We start from the raw sequence: 21,304 nt of genomic DNA on the forward strand, positions 1-21,304 counted from the left end.
ACTCGTGCCTTTGGGTGAAGAACATCAGATTTGCGTGGGAGTGTCGTGGTTTTCCAGCACTGAGGATTTCTTCTCAACACTGTTTCTCCGTTCCCTGTTTTCCGTGTTGAACTGAGTTACTTCCTGGTCCTTTTTTTTTTTTCCCCATTGCTTTTTCTCGTGTTCAGGGCAGTTTCTCCTTCCTCATCCTAGAATTGCGTGCCTTTTGTTCCCTGCAGAGATTTGTGCCTTCTCCCCCCCATTAACTCTCTCATCAAGCTGCTTCTTGGCTCCCTTTCCCTTCCTGCCAGCCCTCCCTCTGCTCTTCTCGGCATTAGGAGGCCAAGCAGCCAGTCGAGAGTGCCCTGCCCTTGCCTCCGACTCCCCTTGTCTGCCCATCACAGTGTGTTCTTTTGTGTTCTGCTCCGCAGATGCTGCAGCAGCAAGAGTGCAAGCTCCTCTACCCGAGGAAGGAGGGACAGAGACCGGAGAACAAGGCTAAGAATCGCTACAAGAACATCCTTCCCTGTAAGGAGACACTTGAATACTGGTTTGGGTTTTACACCGTCGTTTCTGCAGCCTTCTCTGGGGCTAGTTAACCCTGCAGAGCTTTCTGATCGTAGCTGAGTTGGAAGGAGGTGTACACTGTCCTAGTGGAGCGGTCCAGTTAGTTCACAGCGTTCTCCATCCCCTTTCTAACCTGTTCCGTCCCTTTTGCGTGGGGAAACTGGTAAATTGCTCTCCCCTCTTTGTGCTGCGAGTCCAAATGTGCTTCAGAGCTCAAGTGTGGTTCAAAAGTTGTCTGGAGCCGGAGCTAGGGCTTCCCAAGGAAATACTGGAAAACTTGAGCTCGGGTCAGTCTGTAACACTGCGTATCGCTAATGTCCATCCGAGTTACCAGATCGGCAGCACAGCTGTGAGCCAGGTCGTGTGGAGTAGTGCTGTGGCATCAGGAGAGCGTTTTACGCCCTCTTTTGCAGTAGTTACCCATGTCCCTTCATAGTAGGAGCCTTGTGGGAGCCCTTGCTGGGAGCCACTGTGACTGCGCAGCAGCAGAGCCCGTCCCGGCTCCCGTGCTCATCCTGGACTCTCTTCTCCTTCAGTTGATACCACACGGGTAGCACTCCAGGACGTAGATGAGAGCGTGCCTGGCTCAGACTACATCAATGCCAACTATATCAAGGTACTTGGGAAAGGGAAGGCACCGTGTGGGGGCTGTCTTCAGCCCAGTGCTGTGTTTCTGGTGGGTAAGTGCAGTAATGGTGTAAGTCTTGAGGGAATGCCCTGTCAGGACCAGTATCTTTCACTGGGTCCAGGCTAAACGCTGGATTTTTCTACTGTAACCCAAGGGGTCTCATCATTCTACCATGTCCTGTTTGCCCCTATCTAAGAGTTTGTCTCAATCCCCTCCTTTCCTTGCCTGTTCAGGAGGTCCTTGGGGACTGACCCAGACTCTCAATCATTGAACATTATCTCTGAGGTCAAGTTATAATTGCCCTCTGTAAGCTAAGGGCTGCTTGAAGCTGTATTTCCAGCAGCGCTGCTTTGGCGCTACTTAAGCATCAGCCTTTGGGAAACCTTCAAAGGTGGCTTCATTCCAGCCCACATCCACCTGCGACTTCCGCCAGCTGCCCGCCGGCGAGGCTCTGTTGGGCAGGAGCGTGCGTTACAGCAGCGTAAAGCTCCCTGGAGGCCGGCAGACCGTTTTGCAGGCAGCGCTGTTGAAGCTGGTGATGAGGGTGGTTCGTGGCCGCGGGTCTGATGAGGAGAGGGACATCGGGTAGCTCAGAAATCCTGCGTGGCAAGTTGTGCTGACTTTGCTGCTGAAGGCGCGCTAAAGCAACTCTCAATTCCTCACTCCAGCATCCTTGGCTTTCCCCCCCCGCCTCTCTCCTTTGCTCCTCAGAGCATCCCTGAAGACGGAAGGAACTCGGAGCACTGCAAGATCTATATAGCCACCCAGGGCTGCCTGCAGACCACGGTGAATGACTTCTGGGCCATGGTGTATCAGGAGAACAGTCACGTCATTGTCATGACAACCAAGGAGGTGGAGCGGGGCAGGGTGAGCGCTTGTAGGGTGCTGTCCCCCAGCCTGAACGTTACCAGCACGAATAGCGTTTAGTTAAGTTGCCCCTGGCTAGCTTTCGTTTCAGTTCTCCTCTGTCTCGTGGCGTTGCGTTAGCTCTTCTTCATGAAAGAAGCACACCACTGCTCTGCGCAGCCTGTAAATATTCATGGAGTGTCCCTCACGTGGGGATTTGCGGGTGGCAGACGGGGAGAGAGAAGGCAGCGTGCTTGTTAGAGCAAGCTGGAAAGCGGGGGGAGTGTGTGTCGCAAGCTGTGTGCGGGACAAACGTGATCGCACAACCTGCCTGTGTGCCTCCTGTACGCGTTTCGCTAAGAGTGGGTTGGTACGGGCCGAGGAATACAGTGAAATTCTCTGCGGAGCCATTTGCAGGAACAGCCTTCCCTGGTAAAGAGAGGAGCTAATTATGATTGGCATGAGCAGTGTTGCTTAGGAATAAGTGTTGGGGGGGGGATGTGCTTGCAGCAGCCCCGTGCAGAGATGGGATAAAGGATAGCTCTGCTCACGAGCCTTCCTTTGGGTTGGCAAAGTCACTGTAGCAAAGAGGGGACGGGCTGGAGGACAGGAGGGGTGTAGACAGCCTATGGAGCCCCTTGGGATGGAGATTTGGCTCAGGAATTAGGCAATGACCAGACCAACAGCTCAGGTGCTGTGTGTCCTTGGCAAAGCAACGCCTACCTGAGGCCGGGGCTGAGGAGGACAATTCCCCTAGGGATCACGTCCTTCCTATAGGAATGGCCCTTTCCAGTACATCCCCAGTTCAAAGGAAATGCTGCGTGTGTACGGCTCTCCTTTAAACCTCTGCACCGGGGCCGCGCGCCCTTGGAGTGCAGCAGCATCCCTGAGCAAGGTGTTCGGGGGTTCACCTCCCAGCTCCCCCAGCCGCGACTAACGAGCCGCTCTCTGATGTTGCCACAGAACAAATGCTTCCGTTACTGGCCAGACAAGAGTTGCGCCAAGGAATACGGGTGCATCTGTGTGCGCAACGTGAGCGAGCGTGAGGCCCAGGGCTACTACCTTCGGGAGCTGGAGATCTTCCGGACTGACCGGGTGAGTCGTCTGCTGCTGTCTGCCCACCATCCTGGGAACGGGCTGGTGCTGGAGGAGCTGTGGCTTCTCTGGTTGTTTTTTTGGTTTTGGGGGTTTTTTTGGTTTTTTTTTTGTTTTTTTAAAAAAAACTTAATGGTCCCACTGCTTAAGTTCTGGGCCACTTTGCCCCAGCTTTGATAAAAGGAAAGGAAGGCGAAGCCTCCTGGTAGGAGGGGGTTTCTGACTGGGTGGTGGGTCTCTGCTCCCCGCAGGATGAGCGCCCGAGGCTGGTGAAGCACTATCAGTATTTCAGTTGGCCAGACCACGGGGTGCCCAATGAGCCAGGAGGGGTTCTGAGCTTTCTGGACCAAGTGAATCGGGCACAGCGAAGCATTCCAGGCACGGGGCCCATCATAGTGCACTGCAGGTAGGAACCAGCGGGGCACTGCAGTGGGGATGGGTAATAAAAACGTGTCTCTTCTTTTCATTACCCCGACACTGCGTTATTGTGTCAGCTGATGGCGGGGGATGGGGATATACGGATGGGGAAATAGAGCCCTCCTCTAGAGCTCACTGGTGATAGCGCAGGGAATCATAGACTGTGTTGGGTCGGAAGGGACCTCTAAAAGCCATCTCGTCCCACCCCGCTGCAGTGAGCAGGGACGTCTGTAACTAGATCAGGTCGCTCAGAGCCCCATCCATTCCCCTTGAATGTCTCCAGGGATGGGGCCTCCCCAGCCTAAGAAGAGCAGACCTGATCTGGAGGCGGTGGCTCTCCTGCAGCCTGCTAGACTCTGATCTCCTACGGGTCAGCGTTTGGCTGGGCTTATCTTATAGCAGCCGCGCCAAATCCGCCCGGGATGGACCAGGCGTGCAGACGAGCGTGGGAGCTGAGCTGACTAACTCGGGGCAATATACCTTCCTGCAATGATTTTCTTCCTTTCTCTCTCCAGTGCTGGAATAGGACGCACAGGCACCATCATAGTGATAGATATTCTGGTGGATATTATTCACAGGCAAGGTATGTCTCCCTGTCTCACGGCTTTCACCGTTCGCCTTGCTCTGACCAGTTATGGGAGAACCCTGCTCTTGTGCAAGCAGTGGGTACCTGATCTCCAGGCAGTGGGTTGGACTTGTCCGGGAAACAGCGGGCACAGGCTTAGCCTGAACGTGGGGCGAAAAGGGCATTTGTACTGTGCCCAGTTCCCCCTTTCTCTGTGGGCCAAGAGATGGAGCTCTATCATAATGAAAGGTGAGCTCTATCGTAATGGAAGGTGAACTCTCTCCAAAAGGGTGTGCCCATGGACAGTAATGTGAGACTCGGGAGAGCCTTCTCCTTGGCATCAGTGGGGCCAGGATTTCAAGGTCTCCTGGACAACCCTCCTTTATTGAGGGCAGCAGGGCGGGGGGAAACATGTTGAGTAAGGGCTACGCCAGTAGCTACTGGCTACTCCAGGAGCCCTTTTAGAAATAAGCCCCCCAGACTCTCTTGTGTAGAAGGGCTGTCACGCTTACCTGAAATTTTAGAGCCATTGTGGATCACTCTGTGGCATCTCTGGGTCTGGTCCAGGAGCCCTGAGGCAGGTGGACCCTCTTCAGCAATGGTTGTATCTGTTTCATAAACTGCGCAAGGGTGGTAAGTCTGGATCTGTAGGAAGTTGCTACGGAACAGACCTGATTCCCCTTCCCTTGCTCCAAGGCAGTCAGCCCCTGCCTCAGCCATCCTCAGTCCAAGAAGTTCTGGCGGGGATAAAAAAGGAAATAAAAGTAAAAATCTCCTAGGCAGGGATGCACCAAATCCTTTCGCAATATTCGGTGTGCAGCGAGGTACTGAAAGCTTTCAGAGCTGTCTTAAGGAAATAATTTTTCAACCTAATTCCCACTCCCTAAACCTCACCTTCTCGCTCCTGAGCAGGTTTGGACTGCGATATCGACATCCCCAAAACTATCCAGATGGTACGCCGGCAGCGTTCGGGCATGGTGCAGACAGAGGCCCAGTACAAGTTCGTTTACATGGCTGTCCAGCAGTACATCGAGGCTGAGCAGAAGAGGTTGGAAGAAGAACAGGTGAGTCCCGTTCGGCTCGGTTGGAAAAGCAAAGGCAGAACTTGAGCCACCCCAACCACCACCTCCGGCCCCACCTCCTCCCTGGAACTCAAACGCTGCCCCGAACGCGTGGAAACCAACCCGCTCCCCTGCTGGCATACGGGATCTTGTAAGGCTTTCTTCTGCTTTGAGTGGGATTTTTATAGTCTTTGCTTTCTCTTTCAGAGGAGTAAAAGGAAAGAGCGAGACTACTTGAATATCGGCTACTCTCCTATGGAAAAAGGCAGAGCCAAAGGGCAGCCCCCTTCACCGCGGACCCAGTCTGTGTAAGATGAACGTCTCTCTGCCAGGGCTAAGAACTTCTGCAGCAGGAGGGAGAAGAGCTTGAGCAAAGGCCCCGGTATCTATCCTTTGCCAGCCTGCTTCTCCCGTACCTGAGACCTGACCGGTTGCCGGCTGTCGTATGGGAACGGCTGAAAATAAACAGGCGATCCCACCACACCGTCAGCGCTGGTGGTAGCAGCTCACCGTGCTTGTGTGCTACGCTTTTGGAAAGGAGAGGAGGAGATATATGCTAGCCTTTAGCGAGTTGTGCCCCGTATCCTTGGCTCTGGAGAATGTCTCCGGAGAATCGGCCAGAGAGTGAAACTGCTGCTGCCACTGAGCGACTTCTACAGCAAACTCTGAAGGAAGACGAGAAGGGAGCAGGGCAGGGGGATTTGCACCCGTGTGGAGAGGGAGCATGTGCTAAGGAGCATGAGTTCCTTACATAAGCAGAGATAAAAACCCCAAATTATGTTTTTTTCCTTCTTGCCCCAAGTCGTGGGATACCAGTGAGGGATGGAGAAGGGGTTATAAGTTGAAGGTGAGTGGGTAGGGGCATCTGTTATACATCTGTTATACAATACCAGAGCGTTTGGGCACCTTGAATTGCAGGATCGGTTTTGAAAGAAGAGCTGGCTGGGCGGCAGCAGAGGCGTGGGTGCTAAAGTGGAGGCCGAAATGCTGCCGCCGGGCTCATGCAGAACAAAAAACCCAACAGAAGAGGGCATAAGGAGATGTCACATGTTGGGATCTTCCCTGCTGGCCTCTAGAAACATCTGTGTGCTGTTTAAAACGCCCAACTTTGAAAGTGCGGCTCTGAATAAATGAGGGTGGGGAGGACTGAGTGGGACTGAGCCAAGGTGAGCTCTGCGTGGCTGGTGCTGTCGGCTCCAGAGACCTCCCGCGAGTCCAGCTTTGGGTGTCAAACCCGCTTCAGAGGTACTTGGATCTGGCCTTTGGAGCGGCCCTCTCCTTCCAGGAGGTTTTGGAAAATCCAGAGAAATTGGGTATGTAGAGAAAGTAAGAGTAGGAAATACCAGGAGCTGTGGTATTTCCTGGTCCTGCAGAAACTTCGGATCCGTGAAAGGCTGACATGTGGAGGAGGGTTCAAAGCTCCATCCCCAAGCCGTGTTGGAACCTAGGAGGGGTGGCTCAGAGGGAGAGAAAACAGAGATTGAGAACAGCGCGTAACCTGGTGTCGTCCTATCCACAAGGCTGGGGAGGGAAAAAGGCAGCTTGGCTGGGCCATCGCTTGCTTCCCACTGTCCACCTGCCTCTGGGAAAAGATCCGGAGCGGTGAGCTGTTAATAACAAGGCTTTGTTTCTTGACAGGGTTGATGATGAGTCAGCTTCCGTCTACGAGAACCTTAACATCAAAAGCCCAAAGGTTTCAGGGATGAGTAATACAGGGCGATAAAGGAGCCGGAGGTGAGCTGTATGGAGGCTGTGCAGGTAGGAATGCTTCCCTTGATTAACCGAGAGTGTCACCGCAGCCTGTTTACGTTGCGTTTGACCCGGCTCCTCTTCAGCTCCGCGTAGGCAGATCTCCCCGGCTCTGCCCGCAGCGGGGAAGGCAGCTGCGCTTTGAAATGTGGCGGAGCCTGAAGACGTGGCTGTGGCCGGCTGCTGATGGGAGAACAGGGGGAAATGGGGCGCTGTAACAGGGAAACGCATTTACAGCGATGGGGGAGATGTGCTTTTTGGAGCGTCGCGTCAGGCTCTGGGAACCAGACTGCGCTATGTCTGCACAGGAGTGGGAGAGACCGCGCGCGCCGGGAGTGTCTCAGCTCTGTAACCTTATCAGTGCACCTTTCTCCCGGTTGTAAACCATGCCACCCTTCTTGTCTTCTTGTTTTGGAATGCAGGGTTTACAGTGTTTACGTCCACCCCTTTTCCAAGTTCTGCAATTGCGGACAATTTTTTTTTTTTTTTTTTTTTTGCCCGTCTTGCCTTCCCCAAGCACCTTGGATTCAGCGAGGAAGAAGCTGACTGTAAGAAACAAGCAGAGTCTGCGCCCAAGAACATGCCTTGACCTAACTTATTTCATGAGAAGGATCATCTCCCATTCGCCCCCCTATCAGTAGGTTGATATTTATGTGGAAGTGCCTCTGGACATTCATTAGGGAATCAAGGCTCAGTTTTAATTTTTTTTTTTTTTTATTTAAGGTTCTTATTTTTTACACACAAATTGTTAAACAGAATGGAAGTGACTATTTGCTTAGGAGCTTTCCCAGGGTTGCCCGCTTAGGGCGTTAGTGAAATGGTAGTACAATTTAATGTTTTCATTAGGTCAATCATTTCGAAGCTTAGAAGTGTTTTTAGACTGAATCCTGGAGTAACTTTGCTGCCTGCGAGGGTGAGAAGCAGAGAGCGAGCGCTGCCTGGGCCCAGGGATCTGCAGCTCTGCTGGTTCTTCTTCTCACGCTTCCTTTATGGCTTGTACCAGTCCTAGATTTCTCTGCAACCCTGCCGAAGCAGACCGAGCAATCGCTGCTGCCGCAGCACAGCAGATGCGTGCGTGTGTGTGTGTGTGTGTGTGTCCCTGAGAGCCTGCTAGCTGCTCCGCACCTGGGTTTCGTGGAATTGAGACAGGGGTGAGCACCTCCATCTTTGACCCGGTGGGTCTGGATGTCGAGCTATGTGAAATCCCACCTCGCTGATGGGTGCTGAGGAGTAGGAGAGCAGCTTTGGCTGTGCGCTGGGCTTTCAGCCGCCCGCAGCGAGTCCCAGCCGAGGATACTAATCTGAGCTGAACTTTTTGAGCCGGGCCCCCTCTAAGCTTGATGCAGCTCTGCCGTTACCTTGCTGCGTGACCTCTTTATTTTTTTTTCTCCCCTGCAACTATACGACAAGGCAAGTGTTGTGCCTGCTGAGTAGGAGTGTTGTAGGAGTGTTTGTGACTTGACCAGTGCCACGAAGATGAGTGTGTTGTTGCGTGGAGCGTCCCAGCTCTGTTGATGAGTCTCAACTTGTGACTGCCAGTGCTTCCTGCTGTTCCAGCCTTAAGACCTGCAAATAATCCTGCCAAAGAACCCCTTCCTGCAGGAGTCGTCAGTCTCTAAAAGTGTGCTCTGTGGGGAGCCTTGGGTCGGAGTGCCAGTGCCTGAACCTCCAGAGCATGCGTGGGGCTGATGCCGAGGTCCTCCTGGGTCTCTGGGACTGGACGGACTTGCCGCATGGCTGATGCTGAGGTCCTCCTGCATCTCTGGGACTGGATGGACTTGCCGCATGGCTGATGCCGAGGTCCTCCTGGGTCTCTGGGACTGGACGGACTTGCTGCATGGTTGGGGTGTTAGTGCCTGGAGCACCAGCTCCAAGCATTGAGCAGAAGGGGTTGAACAAAAGCACAATGACATACCTTGGCTGTATTTCCTGGCTGGTCTTTCTGGTCCCTTGTCACAGGGACAGGAGAACTGTTTATTTTTATTGCACTTTTAATAAATGTTGAATATTCTCAAGGCTCTTTTTTTTTTTTTTTTCCCCTTTCTTTCTAAGTAGTTTGAATTTGGGGAAAGTGACTGACAGTTGGTGTGGACAGTGGGGTGTCCTGAGTGTCTCCCATCACCAAACACGGCTGTTCAGGGCCCCGTTTTCATTTGCTTTGAACCTTCCCTTTGGCTGTGCGTAAGTGAGAGGTTCAGCTGCCTGTGAGCTAAACCTTCCACCTTTGCTTCCAAGTACGTGGGGAGAAGGGGAAGTGCAGAGGGACAGTCCCCGCAAGGATGCCGTGACAGACTATTAGGAACGGTTGGAACAGTGAGAACATCTCCGTGGCCAGTGTAACAATAGATTTTATAAGGCTGAAGATGTTATTTCCCTCTCCCCTGCCCTTGGGTCTCATCAGCGGGACTTGAAGGGTGACAAAGATGTAATGACAAAGCATTTCATCTCTACTAGTGTCTGGCCTTAGCCCCAGACACACCCTGGGTAAAATGGAAGTGCCTTCTCGGCCTTAAGTCTGGGTGAGTCACTTTTTTCCAAGAACAGACTAAAATTGGCGCTGTGAAGATATCCTTGCGGTGGCAAGCACGGGGGAAAGGGACAGGCCGATACAAGCGAGAATCCCCGTGCCTTTGGCGGGAGCTGTGACGGTGCCTGGAGCCGTTGCCGCAGACGCGTGGCTGGCACAGATAGCGCCGGCCTGCAGCTGGCCAGCGGAGGGCTTGCAGACGCAGCAACGCGCAGAAGTTTTGCGTAGCGGCAGGCTTGAGTTACTTCTGCCGCTGCTTCAGCCTTTTCTATTTCAAATTAGATTTCCTGGAAGGGGAGACTGGAAGTGTCTTTCATCCGGGTGGGAAGAAGCACGAGACGAGCAGCCTTTGCGGCTTCTCATTTTTTCAGGCGACATCGGGTGAACCCAGAGGGAAATTGCGCCCGGGACAACACCGCCTAGATGGTAGTAAGTATGAATTTACAGGATAAAGCTGTCCGTGTGTGCAGGACTGACAGCACTGGGGCAGCTGATGCACAGACGGACTGACGTACGGGCACGCTGTGTAGCTGCCGTGATCTGGGAATGCAGCTGGACTCAGGACTGCGACATGAACGCCTCCCACGGCAAGTGAGAAGGGAAATGGGGAGTTAATTGCTACAAATCGACACCGTGCATTGTATAAAACATAATTTAATACACACACGTACGGTACTTGCATACAATACTGTCTTACATCCATGTGTTTGAATAGAAAACATTTAATTGTAAGCCGCCTTCATCATGAAGACTTTTGTTAATCACCGTCAGAAGATCGCTGCATTAAATAAAAATAGAGTGTAAGAAACTGGCCTGTGTCTTAATACTGACACATTTGAAGATTAGGAGGGTAAAGCTGTCAAAAGGTGGAACTTTTATTGTTTCGGCAACAGTTTGCCTGTGACAAGCGTGAATGAAGTTTGCGCATGAAGTAACTTGGGGGCAGGGTTCTACTGCTGGGGCCGCGTGCCTAACAGAAATCACCCCCTGGGTCCAAAATCGCTTTCCAGGTAGGGATGAGTGATTTTTTTTAATCATCTTCTTAGGGGGGGGAAAAAAAAAAACCGAGTTAGAATGGCTACTCTGTTCTGTTCAATAGCCCATCGGGATGGTGACGCTGCTCAGGTGGGTAGCAGTGATCGATCCGTGTTTTGTCAGCAGGAGGCAGCAGTTACACCTCCAGTATTGACCAACACTGCGGAAACGTTTCAAGCGTGTGGAATAAGGATAATTTTCATCTGCTTGTACGACTTCGACATGTCTTTACCCTCCCAATCCCAGCTCCTCTTAGGAATAATCATGTAGATCCTTCAGTTTTCAAAAATAGCCCTTTATTCCCCAAGGGAGTTAGAGGAACTGTAGCCGCTGTCACCTGGTATCCGGCCAAGCCGGCACACGGCCGTGTGCCACTGGAGGCAAACAGTCCTAGAAGCCTGTCTGCTGCTTTCCAAGCTCTGGTTTCCATGGAGAGTTTGGCAGCAGGATGCCGAGGCGGCTCCTTGGAGCACTCCTGGGCTGGAGACAAGCTTGGCAGGCAAGGATTTCAGCAGAGCTCCCGGAGGTGGATGCGGGGGTTGGAGTGTCGGCACAGGAGGAGTGTGGGGAACGGGACACGGGGTCTGCCAGCAACCCAAGGAATGCCGTCAGGGCAGCAGACCCCGTTCCTGCCTCCCTGATGTGCCGTGGGGAGGGAGCCGACAGCCTCGCCGGACGGGAGCGAGGGGCTGCCTGGCTGCTACTGGAAAGGGAGTTGTGTCACGGGGGCTGCCGCGGTGGTGTGCTTCGGGGGAAGATACTCTGGCCTGCTCATTGCGACAGTCCTTGTGAAGCAGCGGAGGTTCCCCGTCTTCAGGGCGCACTGGACTGGCCACAGAATGATGCAGAACAGGATGATGATCAACGCGGAGAGGAGGACTATGCGTTTCCAGTCGTCGCACATGTCGCAGCGGGACAGCCTCCCGGCTAACCCAGTCGGGGGGGCCTCGGGACTTTCTGGCTTGCTCATGGCGACATCAATGGAGATACACGAGTCCGGATTCTCAGGGTCATCGGATGACTGGCGGCAGCAGAGCTTGGTCCCTTCCATCCAGAGCACCTTCTCCTGCTGGAGTTCAGGGGGCAGCGTGGCAAGGAGCTCCTTGCTGGTCTGCAGTGCCGGGGCACCTTCCAGGGGGATGCTGGTCAGCTGCCGGCAGAAGGGACAGGGGAGCTGGTCCTCTGGGTGGTTCGGGGGCAGCCCTTTGCTCAGGCGGGCCACGCACTCCAGGCAGAAAACGTGGGAGCATTGGAGCAGCTTGGGCGTCTTGAAGGTGTTGTCGTAGGTGTTGAAGCAAATGGAGCACTCAACAGGGGAGGCTGGCTTCGGAGAGGTTGGGTTCGGGGAGCCTGGCTTGTCGGTTGGGGACCTTGCCTTCCTCTTGCCGTCTCCTGGGGAGGTGACAACGATGGGGCTGATGGGGATGGGGATTTCACTTGGAGACGCAGGGACTGGGCTGGTGGGAGAGTCCGGCGTGTTGGAGTGCCACAGATGCGTGAAGCATGACATGATGGAGCCCGAGGAAATAAAGAGAGCCCTGGGAGACTCTAGAAGAGAAGAAAACCACAGCCTTCATTTTAGACAACGTGAAGACACCCATCACCAGACCTTTGTTTAACCCCTTAAAAGGAACAAAGAGCAAGTTTGTGTTTTCCGCTGCATCCTGAGCCTGGAATAGATCCCTGCGAGAGGTGAGAATGACACAGGTAGCCTGTTCGAAGCTGCGTACCGAAGGTGAAGTTAAACATCCTGCAAAGAAGCAAGCAACCAGCAGAGGTCCACCATCCAGCCAAAGCCTTTTCACCAAAACCACCACGGCGTTATAGATGGGTGCAGTCTTCCCCCGTACATGCCTCCCTCTGGGCAGAAAAAAAACACAACAAAAACCTACCCCGGCTGGTGCTCCCCGACACCTGAGCAGGGAGGAGAGCAGAAGACTCCATGAGGTCAAGTAGGGACCTCGCTATGGCAGTCTATTAGTCTGGGAGGCACTCAGATATTATGGTGGCAGCATGAGCAAGGCCTAAGAGACAGATAACACTATTCAGTTGTGGAGGTAGCGGGGGGTGGGGGGGGTGGGGTGCGTGTCTGTGTGTGAATCTCTTCTCTCTGGTGTGCTCAGACAGAGCTTCGTGCCTCGAATCATGGTTCTGCGTGCTGCCTGGCCGGCAAGGGAGGCACCACCCAACGGCGCCGCCTGGTTTTGGCTATCCACAGTGGGATCTGAACCCCCTCGTGTCGCGGGAGGAGCCAAGGGAGGTGAGAGCTTGCAAAGTCTGTTCCGTCCTCAACCCCCAACCAGCACAAGCAGTGTGTCCGTCTCGTCACCGTGACACAGCAAGAAAAGCAATATTGGAGGAAATGGCCTTGCTGCCAGAGCAAGGGGAATTCTCTGCTGTTTCCTTGTTGCTCTGCTTTCCCTAGGGAAACACGGTTCTTCCCTGTGCGCAGCCCAGGGGAAGGGCCAACTCTCTGCTTTGTTGTGGTGTGCGAGCGGGAACCTTGAGTTCTTGAATGGCTAAATACGCCGGTTCCAGTAAATTGGTTTACAACTTACTCCAGCCTTATCAGCAACCTCAGTATTACCTCGAATTCCAGTTATCCTGGGCTAGACACGCAGCTTCACCTAATTCCGATATTCAGATATGTGACTTTTCCGCCATCGAGTACTTTTACCTGAAAGCAAGCGTTTAGCTGGAGGAAATTCCCAGCGACGACGGCCCTGACGCCGTATGCCCGGGGAACATTTTTTTTAGGCTGTGTCACTAAACTAGCCAGGCTTGATTCTTTGTGTTGGGAGATTTAGCCATGACAAGCCAGAAATGTTCCGATTGCTGCTGTAATTACAGGTCTCCAGTCAAGCCAGCACTGGCTCACCAGCATGGGCTCGAGCCTCAGCATAAAAGCTAATTTAAGGCGGCAGAAAGACCACGTATTCCTCGCGTTGCGCACACAAAAAAGTCTCCTTTATTTAAGAATGAAGTATTCTCTCCCGGCACAGCTAGCATTGCCAGCGCTGAAACCAGCTTTCGTGACCCTTCCTTCGCTGTCTTCTCTCGTTCTAAATCAAGACGTTTTTGTGAAGCCCCTCCTCAAGTTACATTTTCAGTCACAGACTATCTGCACTTTTCAGCAAGTTGCAATTTTTTTTTTTAAGTTATTTTTGGTGGATGTCTTTTTTTTTTTTTTTTCCCCTGTCTACAGATCACCCCGCGTGTTCGAGCACACTCTGGCAGATGCTGATGAATTACAAATCCCAACCCAAGCTGGCACAGAGAAGAGGGAAACCCCCCCTGTTGTTTTTCTTTTTTTTTTTTTTTTTTTTCCTGAATCTTCTGTTTTGCAGAACTCCATCCCCTGCGTCCAGTTCTTTGCAGTCCCTCGGCTTGGGGTGTTTGTCAGAAATTCCGAGCAGCAAAACCAGTGGCAGAAGGTAACCTCAGAAAGAGAGAGCCTTCGCTTATGCAAACTATAATGTCACAACCTACGTGTAAAAGCTCTTCTGTTGGCCTTTTTTTTACGAGTTTGTGATGTGACGGCTATAGCAACAGCAGTATCTTGATAGTAAACTTGAGGAAGTTTACTCACAACAGTTGCTTTTTTTTTTTTTATTGCAGATAAAAATCTGCAATGTTTATCTGCATTTTTTTAATGCAGCTGCAAGCTTTTGCCCACATTTTCCCTTCGCTAAAGATGATCGTGACGCTACGGATGCTTGTTAGCTTTGATACATTTAAAGTCTACTTATTTTTATCGACGTCTTGGCGTTATGTGGCAGGTAGCTGACTTAAGCTGGGGAGAAACGAAGAGCAGGGCAGGGAGCCGAGGCGTGGGAAAGGCAGTTTTAATTCATAATCCGCCACACCGGAGAGGTCAGCCTCTGCCTGCTTCTTGTGTCGTCGGCTGGGGTGCCGTAGAGCTGATGCTCGGAAAGTTAAATTGGGTTTGGGCGGCAGCTAAGGCAGGGGCCAGGACTTCTCCTGGGCGTTACTGCTGTACCACTCACTGAGAGCCAGCCCCTGGAGCTGGAGAGCCCCAAGGAAGACGTGCAGTGTGGAATCTCAACAGAATTAGTTAGGGTTTGGGGGTTTTTGTTGTTTTTCTATTGATTTGCTGCCCCCCTGCCCCCCCACTACACAACCACATGATTCATTTATTTTTTTTTTAAATGCAAGACAATATTTTCAATTGTTCAGACCTCCACGGTCACACCACTGCATTTCCTCAGACCCTGCAGCTACGTACCTTGCTTTACCCTGGGCTCTCCAGAAACTTTGGGAACATTAGTACGTAACTGAAGCGTTCAGGAGAGACGCGTAAACTCAGATTTAAAACTAAGTAGCTAAAGTACTTTATACTTGCCCCACAAGTTTTAGAAAACGTCTTTTTCCACCATAAAACCAGACAAAAGAGAGCACATGGTTAAGATGTTAAGATAGTGGCCAACGCTGTTCTGTAATACGATTCCCTAATGGTATTTCTAACTCCGAGCGACTGAATACACAGCAAGTTAAGAGGTGTACAGCAGATTAAAGTCTATAAATACCTGTTCAGAGTGCTGTTTAGGAGGAGAAAAGCATGTTCTGGGTTCTTGATTTCTACCCCTGAAGAGTCTTCTCTCCAGAGGATAGTCTTAGGCTCAGGGTGGTTTGTATTTATAAGCCGCCTTCTGGTATTCGAGCTCCCCGGTAGCTTCCCGCGTTGTTTCCGAGCACGGTAGGGCTGGCGAGACAAGTAACCTCTAACAGCTGCCTGCGTACAAGTGGCCCTGCCGCTGTAATTCAGGTATCTTTTATACCTTCCTGTCTGGAGGTGACTTTACCTGCTCCACCTGCCTTTCCCCATCACCACTGAATCACTCCATTGGCTGCGAGCGCTCCCGCTCCCGCTCCGGCCGGTTTCTATGACAAACAGGGCAGGCTGGAATGCTCCTGATAAGGGGCAGCGCTGAGGACACCCCGCCTGTGCCTGCCCTGGGGAAGCGATGGGAGAAATGTTTATTCCTTCATCTTCTCCGGACTGGGGAAGGGCTGCCTGCTTTCTGGGAAATTCGCGCAGTTCTTCGACTAGTTTTGAGGGTTTGTCTTTTTGTCATAATCGCTCTTCACAATCTGGTCCAGTTTGCGCGGATGTGCCGGCCGCGGTTTCGCAGGGCAGGAAATCTTCCGAAAGAAAATTTGAGGAACACCTAAGAATAGCAGTTATTTTTCTCTTGTTTCTTCATAAAGGACAAATAACTTGAAAGTCCCTGAGATTAACAGCAGAAAGAAGGAGCCTGACGGTCAAATTTCTGGCGATTGGTTGAGAAAAAAAATAAATTGTTGCAATAGAAAAAAAGAGCATGAGTTTGAAAGACACAAAGCTGTTTATAAATTGATCGAACCACTCTATACAGTCATGTGTTTGCTCCAAGCTCTTATACCATTGTTCAAAATAATATTGTCTGGATTGTCACAGAGAAGGAATTCCATTCTTTGCAGCTTTGGGTAGCAATTGACATAGAGAAATATTTTTCAACCTGCAGACCTTTGGTGGTTCGAAGGACATCACTCAATGACCCAGGAAAAAGAAAATTTACACTCATGTGCAGGTAAGAAAACAAGGGCGGAGGGGGGGAAGTAACAAACATTGACAATTTAGTTCTTATTTATTGCAAATACTACTGTTCTTTGTTCAGTTCCTCAAAAAAAAAAGACACCAACATGAGATGGTCTGGGCATTTTTTTCAGGATGGGATCAGAAAGTCCCTTTTTAAAAAAAATGGTTGAGAAAATTCACTCTCAAAACGTACGGAACTGTACCCATTTCTTGGGACGAAGAAGTGTCTAAAGCCCACAGACACGAATGGGAGTCGGATACAACTCGCTTCGGCTCCCACATTCCTCTACTTCAGGTCACACTTGAAATCCCGAAGGAGGCTTTTAAGAATGAGAGAAGCATGTTGAAATTACCGAAGTTTTAAATGAGTTTTAGGATTAAAACTAAGGTGACCTGATCCTTCCACAGCTAGAAGGATCTGGTCTAGAGCATTGTTCCTCCAGGGGATTCATGGTGAGCTCCATGGGTGACTCCAGAAGACAAACACCGCAATGGAGAACGCAGGTTAAGACTAAATTTTCCTGGATTTGCATCTCAGTGGTAGAGCAGCGCGCATAGACCGTAGGAGTAACAACCCCTACCCGATGCTGAGCGGGCAACACCAGCACGGTGCGCTCCCCCAGCTATTTATGTTGCCGTTCAGGGATGAGCGAGGCCGGCAGCAAACACTATCCAGAGCTGACAAAGCAGGATGTTTGATGAATGGATGTAAATCATATTTTTAAAAGTCTTGCTCACTTAGTCACTTGCATAAGCACTTTGGTAAACCGGGCTCAAAATTAACAATGTTTCGGGAACACGCTCGGGTATGTCAGATTCGGCAACGCGCCGAGGAACAAAAATCCTTGTTTTGGGTCTAGCTGAGACCCCCTCCCCTGGGAGACAGTGGAGCAACGCTGATTTGCTTTTTGGTCGTGCTCTAAAGAAAGACACAGGCACATTTTAAGCCCTTTATCCGCTGACAAGGCCGGGATTGATGAACTGCAGCGTGAGCAGGGTACTGCCATTTCAGAGTTTCGGTGGTTCTGAGGCTGGTCATTCCCTCAACGTGACCGGAGCCTGGAACGGGACGAGTCCAACTCAGAAGCCGAGAGCCTGGGGCAAACTGGGCCGCCCCGCGCATGCCCGCACGCTCCTCCCTCCGCAAGGACACGCCGGGTACGCCTGGCAGGGAGCGTGCCGGGACCCAGCACCGTGCTGGGATGACGATCAGGGCTTGGCTCCCAAAAGCGAGTGGGAGGCTTGCTGTTATTTTTATCTTCGGCTTGGAGGAATAGACTGAGCATGTCAGGGACTGCAGCTGGTCTCGGGTGGATCCCGGAGGATCGGGAGCAATCAGCTGTGGGAGCACATGCCGTCATGTCTGCACTTAAAGGAACACTGGTACGAAGTAGGAACAGTTACTTCATTAACACTGTTATTTCCTTGCACTTGCATTAGCCGTGCACACCTCGGGTGCTTCTCAAAGGTATTCCCTGGGTAGAGGTGTAGGGGTATGCAAACAGCAGTCTGAAAATACGTGTTCCAAACGGATTTTTTGCTAAGCCATGCAGCAGTGAAGGTGATGTGACTGGAGCACTGGGATGAGACGTGGGAGATGCATCTCTCTGGCTATACGCACCGTGACCTTGAGCAAAACGCTTAATTTCCATGGACTTCTGGGGCTCATTTCCTAAATGAATAAATAATTGGATAAACGAAATAAAATTAAGAAAAGGAATTGTGAGCCTTCCTTTTTGGTCATAGTCTTTGCCTGGATTGTGCATTTAGATGGGAACCTGGGAGGGATGGTGCTGCGCAGTAGATAGGGCTGGTCACAGTGGCTCCAGCCACAGACCTAACGCAGGATCCCACCTGCAGCGAATAACTGTGATTGAAACATCGAAGCTTTCAGCTGTCGGACCCTTCCCACCATCACCTCTCCTCCGGGACTGGGGGTGAAGCGCTGAGATCTTCTGAAGGGTATGTATTCTTTTCCGGGGGATTTAGGAAGGTTTGTAATGAAAAATATTATTTCTAACGGCAACTACCAACTGGCTGAGGACATGACCATTTAAAAACTTGCAAGCCAGGCTCCTTAGTGTGAAAAGAAGCAAAGTACACTGCAGAGGAACAAAAACAGACTACTGATCATCGCTTTAGGCTGCTTCCTTGGCTCGTCTCTGCCTCCACCGCTGCCTAAGCATGTAATTCCTTTCATTCTCTGTGTAGTTCATCTCAGTAGATAAACTGAAGCCACCAGGTAATGCTGGGTGGGGAAAAAAAAAATCAAAATCAAAAAACACTGAGGAATGAGCAAGAAGCTGCTTCTGATCTCTCTCCCCCTTCATCCAAGGCTAGGTGGTTGCTCATTATTATGTACCACCTAACACACCTGGGGTTCTACTTTTCTGTTTATGTTTTGGGTGTTGTTTACAGCTCTGATTTGTTGGGCCGTGTCCTAAGGCCGTGTATAAAGCCTGGAAGGGCTTTAGAAGGCCCCACATGCTGGGAGAAACCCAAGGGAGCCGTTGCTACAGAAGCACAAAAGTGTCAAGAGCCAAACTGCTTTGGACTCAGCCTTTGCAGGACAAAACTCCAACGTATGTAAATGCTGTTCCTGCTTACAAAAGACACGTCTACTAGGTTCATGGAGCTGCAGCTTACTGTCAAGGAAAAAAAAATCTGGGTACGGCTTAGGACAGCTGTGCTATTTTTATCTGGGTGAGAACAAGCCTGTATTAAATCAAACACCCTTGTGCAGCACGGAATAGAAGGCTCTGCAGGGTTAAATGCTTACAGCAGGAGGATGCTACTTAGACTACGCTTTTCTATGAGCTCACACGTTCACGTGCCGGCTCCCAAGCTACTGAAAGCCAGCGAAAATACACGCGCGCACACACAAAACTTCTGCGACTTTTGGCACAGGTCCAGGTCGGTAGCTGAACTCTCCACCTTCCGCCGTTACCGTCCGTTCTTCGGATGCAGAAGAAGCGGTGAGACCCACTACTGCCTGAGTGTTCCTGGCAAACATTTCTTTGGCCTCCAGCTAGCATCGCTTTTTGATCCTACAGAGTTCCTCAGCGTCAAGAAGGCCGGGTGCTCTATGCAATTAGTGCTCCAGGGTGGTAAACAGCACCATTAAGTGATGTTTCCCCTGCTAACTCATGGAGCTCTTTTATTTGTCTGGCTTCACGTGCAGCTAGCTGCCTAACCAGGTGTTCGCTGTGAAGCCTTATCGTTGTTGCAGTAGTTTGCACCTACGGCTAGACTGGGCTATTTAAATTCCAAAGTATATATTATGTACTGTCAGGAAAGAGCCCTGGTGAGTCATCAGATAAGCTAGATGAGAACTCGCTGTGGGATACTTCTAATATAATTATATTTTATCCTTCTCTAACTGTTTCCATCAGATGATCTCAAGACACTTCACAGACACAGTGAACTGAGCCTTCCAATAACCATGTTTATCAAGGATGCTATCTCATTTTACAGCTGAGGAAGCTCTGCAGTGCACGAGACGCCCAGACAACCTTGAGAAGAGCTGCTGTGACCTCTGCGCAAGCAGCAATGCCTGGACAAGCTGCGCCCCTCGGCAGGGCAGAGTGAGGTGCCAGAGCAGAGGGATAAGACTCTAAACGGGCGGTGGGGTGAGAAACACCGCCAGAGTTGTGCATTAGCGATAAATGTCCGCTAAGGCAGCTCGATACGGATTTAGAGAAAAACTGTTAGGTAGAGCCACGGATTGTGTCCCTCAGGTGACTCCTGTTCTCCAAGTGGTGCCCGTCTTTACCGACCAGGCCAAGCCCATGCTCTGGAACCATGTGCCTCTGCAGTTTAATCTCATTCGAACACCGGACCCACCTGCTCCCTAGCTTTGCACTGTTCTTCATTTCCTGTAGTCACCAGGAAAGCACCCTGATTAGATAATCATTACGAGGTACAGGTGCAACGTAGCAATTTTCCTGATACTCTATAACTCATGTGACTATTACCCGTCAGTGGCTTGAGGCTGTGTGATTCAGCTTCTCGCGGCTGGATTCTCGAATAGCAAGAATAGCATCCATTCCCTGGGCATAAGGTCAGGTCTCCTTTTCTAGCCCATTATTTCTGAAGGAGTTAAGTTGGCTTGGACCAATGGCTAAACCGTGGTCTATAAATCATTGGTGATCCATGATGCCATGCCTAGGAGACTGTTGGCTTTCCAAGTGTTTATGCTGCTTCTGTAGTGGCTTGCAAGGAAAGTTTGATATAAACAGTGTCTCAAAGGAAGAGTAAATCACAGCAGAATTGAGGTCCTTGGAAATATTCAGTGAGTGTGGCAGCTCTTTCAGTTAAGATGACACCCACAGTGTGGCCCGTAAAAGGAGTGGGGCTAGTCGAAGGGTTGTTAGATGTTCCCAAGAACTGCAGCGCCAGCTCCTTTTGATGCTGTAAGTGGCTCAAGTGCGGCTGGAGTTGAGATGCAGTGCGTGTAAAGTGCATGGGAACCAAAGTAATGACTCTCCTGAAGCACAAACGGGATGCTCTTCCCATGGACCAGTAAGGTAGCTGCTGTTGTTGCCAGCCCTAGAATACGTTATCCAGAGGCAGTTGCAGTCATAGCCTGTTGCTGATGAGGGACACCATCAGCAGGACTAGAGGAGACGGCAATAGAAGCGAGGTGAAGGGCGATGCTAACAAGCTCTCACCAGCACATTGTTAATTGCTCTCATGGTTGTCCCACAGAGGTCATGTTCCGGCAGTGTTACTCACTTCCCGGCCGGGTGATGTGACATGATGAACTTGGGAAATGGCCTGTGATGTCAGAGCTGAGGAGTGAACGCCTGCAGGGACATCTTGCTTCTCCTCTCCAGTGACTTTTCCTTGTGTAACAAGCCACCTGCCCTCTGCTGGCTAAATTCTCCCCTTCCACGCGTGATCTGTGCTCAGCTCAACTCACAGCATCTATTCAGCAGAACAGATGCCTCACCCCACAGTGGGGGTTGTCTGCACTCATCAGAGCGCACCCAGCCAGGAAGGGGGCATGGGGTTGCTAATGCATCTGACCAGGGACATTTTCTGGTACACCAGACCTGAATTCCAGTGTGTGGCTCCCCATCAGATCACTAAAAAAAGCCTCTGATGTTGGTGGTGATGAGGGACAGGTTTCTCTGTGGTGAGTGCTCACACCCTGGGAGCTCTCTACTAATACTGATCTTTTCAGGTTACAAATAGCACGTTCTGAATTCACCCCTTTTGCTTTCTTCACCCTGCA

The 21,304-nt window shown here is 51.2% G+C and overlaps 2 protein-coding genes across 2 annotated transcripts in view; one reads left to right on the plus strand and one right to left on the minus strand.

Moving 5' to 3' along the window:
- Positions 1 to 8,914, plus strand: part of LOC134524205 (tyrosine-protein phosphatase non-receptor type 11-like) — a 56,926-nt gene extending 48,012 nt beyond the window's left edge. Inside the window, exons 7-16 of the mRNA XM_063353997.1 lie at positions 411 to 507; positions 1,083 to 1,162; positions 1,886 to 2,041; positions 2,984 to 3,115; positions 3,367 to 3,521; positions 4,048 to 4,115; positions 5,010 to 5,161; positions 5,366 to 5,466; positions 6,797 to 6,916; positions 7,330 to 8,914. Of these exons, the coding sequence (XP_063210067.1) occupies positions 411 to 507; positions 1,083 to 1,162; positions 1,886 to 2,041; positions 2,984 to 3,115; positions 3,367 to 3,521; positions 4,048 to 4,115; positions 5,010 to 5,161; positions 5,366 to 5,466; positions 6,797 to 6,881 (1,026 nt within the window). The 3' untranslated portion in view covers positions 6,882 to 6,916; positions 7,330 to 8,914. The remainder of the gene's footprint in view (positions 1 to 410; positions 508 to 1,082; positions 1,163 to 1,885; positions 2,042 to 2,983; positions 3,116 to 3,366; positions 3,522 to 4,047; positions 4,116 to 5,009; positions 5,162 to 5,365; positions 5,467 to 6,796; positions 6,917 to 7,329) is intronic.
- A 1,648-nt stretch (positions 8,915 to 10,562) lies between these two features.
- RNF223 (ring finger protein 223) lies at positions 10,563 to 16,350 on the minus strand. Its single transcript, XM_063354116.1, has 2 exons — positions 16,262 to 16,350; positions 10,563 to 12,040 (listed from the first exon to the last, which is right to left on the minus strand). Exons 1-2 carry the CDS (start codon positions 16,348 to 16,350, stop codon positions 11,170 to 11,172), a joined length of 960 nt encoding a protein of 319 aa, XP_063210186.1. The 3' UTR covers positions 10,563 to 11,169.
- Positions 16,351 to 21,304: the final 4,954 nt, after the last annotated feature.

This window comes from Chroicocephalus ridibundus, chromosome 16, assembly GCF_963924245.1.
Source record: "Chroicocephalus ridibundus chromosome 16, bChrRid1.1, whole genome shotgun sequence".
Classification (NCBI taxonomy): Eukaryota; Metazoa; Chordata; class Aves; order Charadriiformes; family Laridae; genus Chroicocephalus; species Chroicocephalus ridibundus.

Bases quoted from the DNA above. Each gene is read 5' to 3' on its own strand.
- RNF223 (XM_063354116.1), bottom strand. From the start codon at position 16,350: ATGTGGGAGCCGAAGCGAGTTGTATCCGACTCCCATTCGTGTCTGTGG. The intron at 12,041-16,261 runs GTACGTTTTGAG...TCTAAAATGAAG, and splicing joins CAAGAAATGGGTACAGTTCC to GCTGTGGTTTTCTTCTCTTC.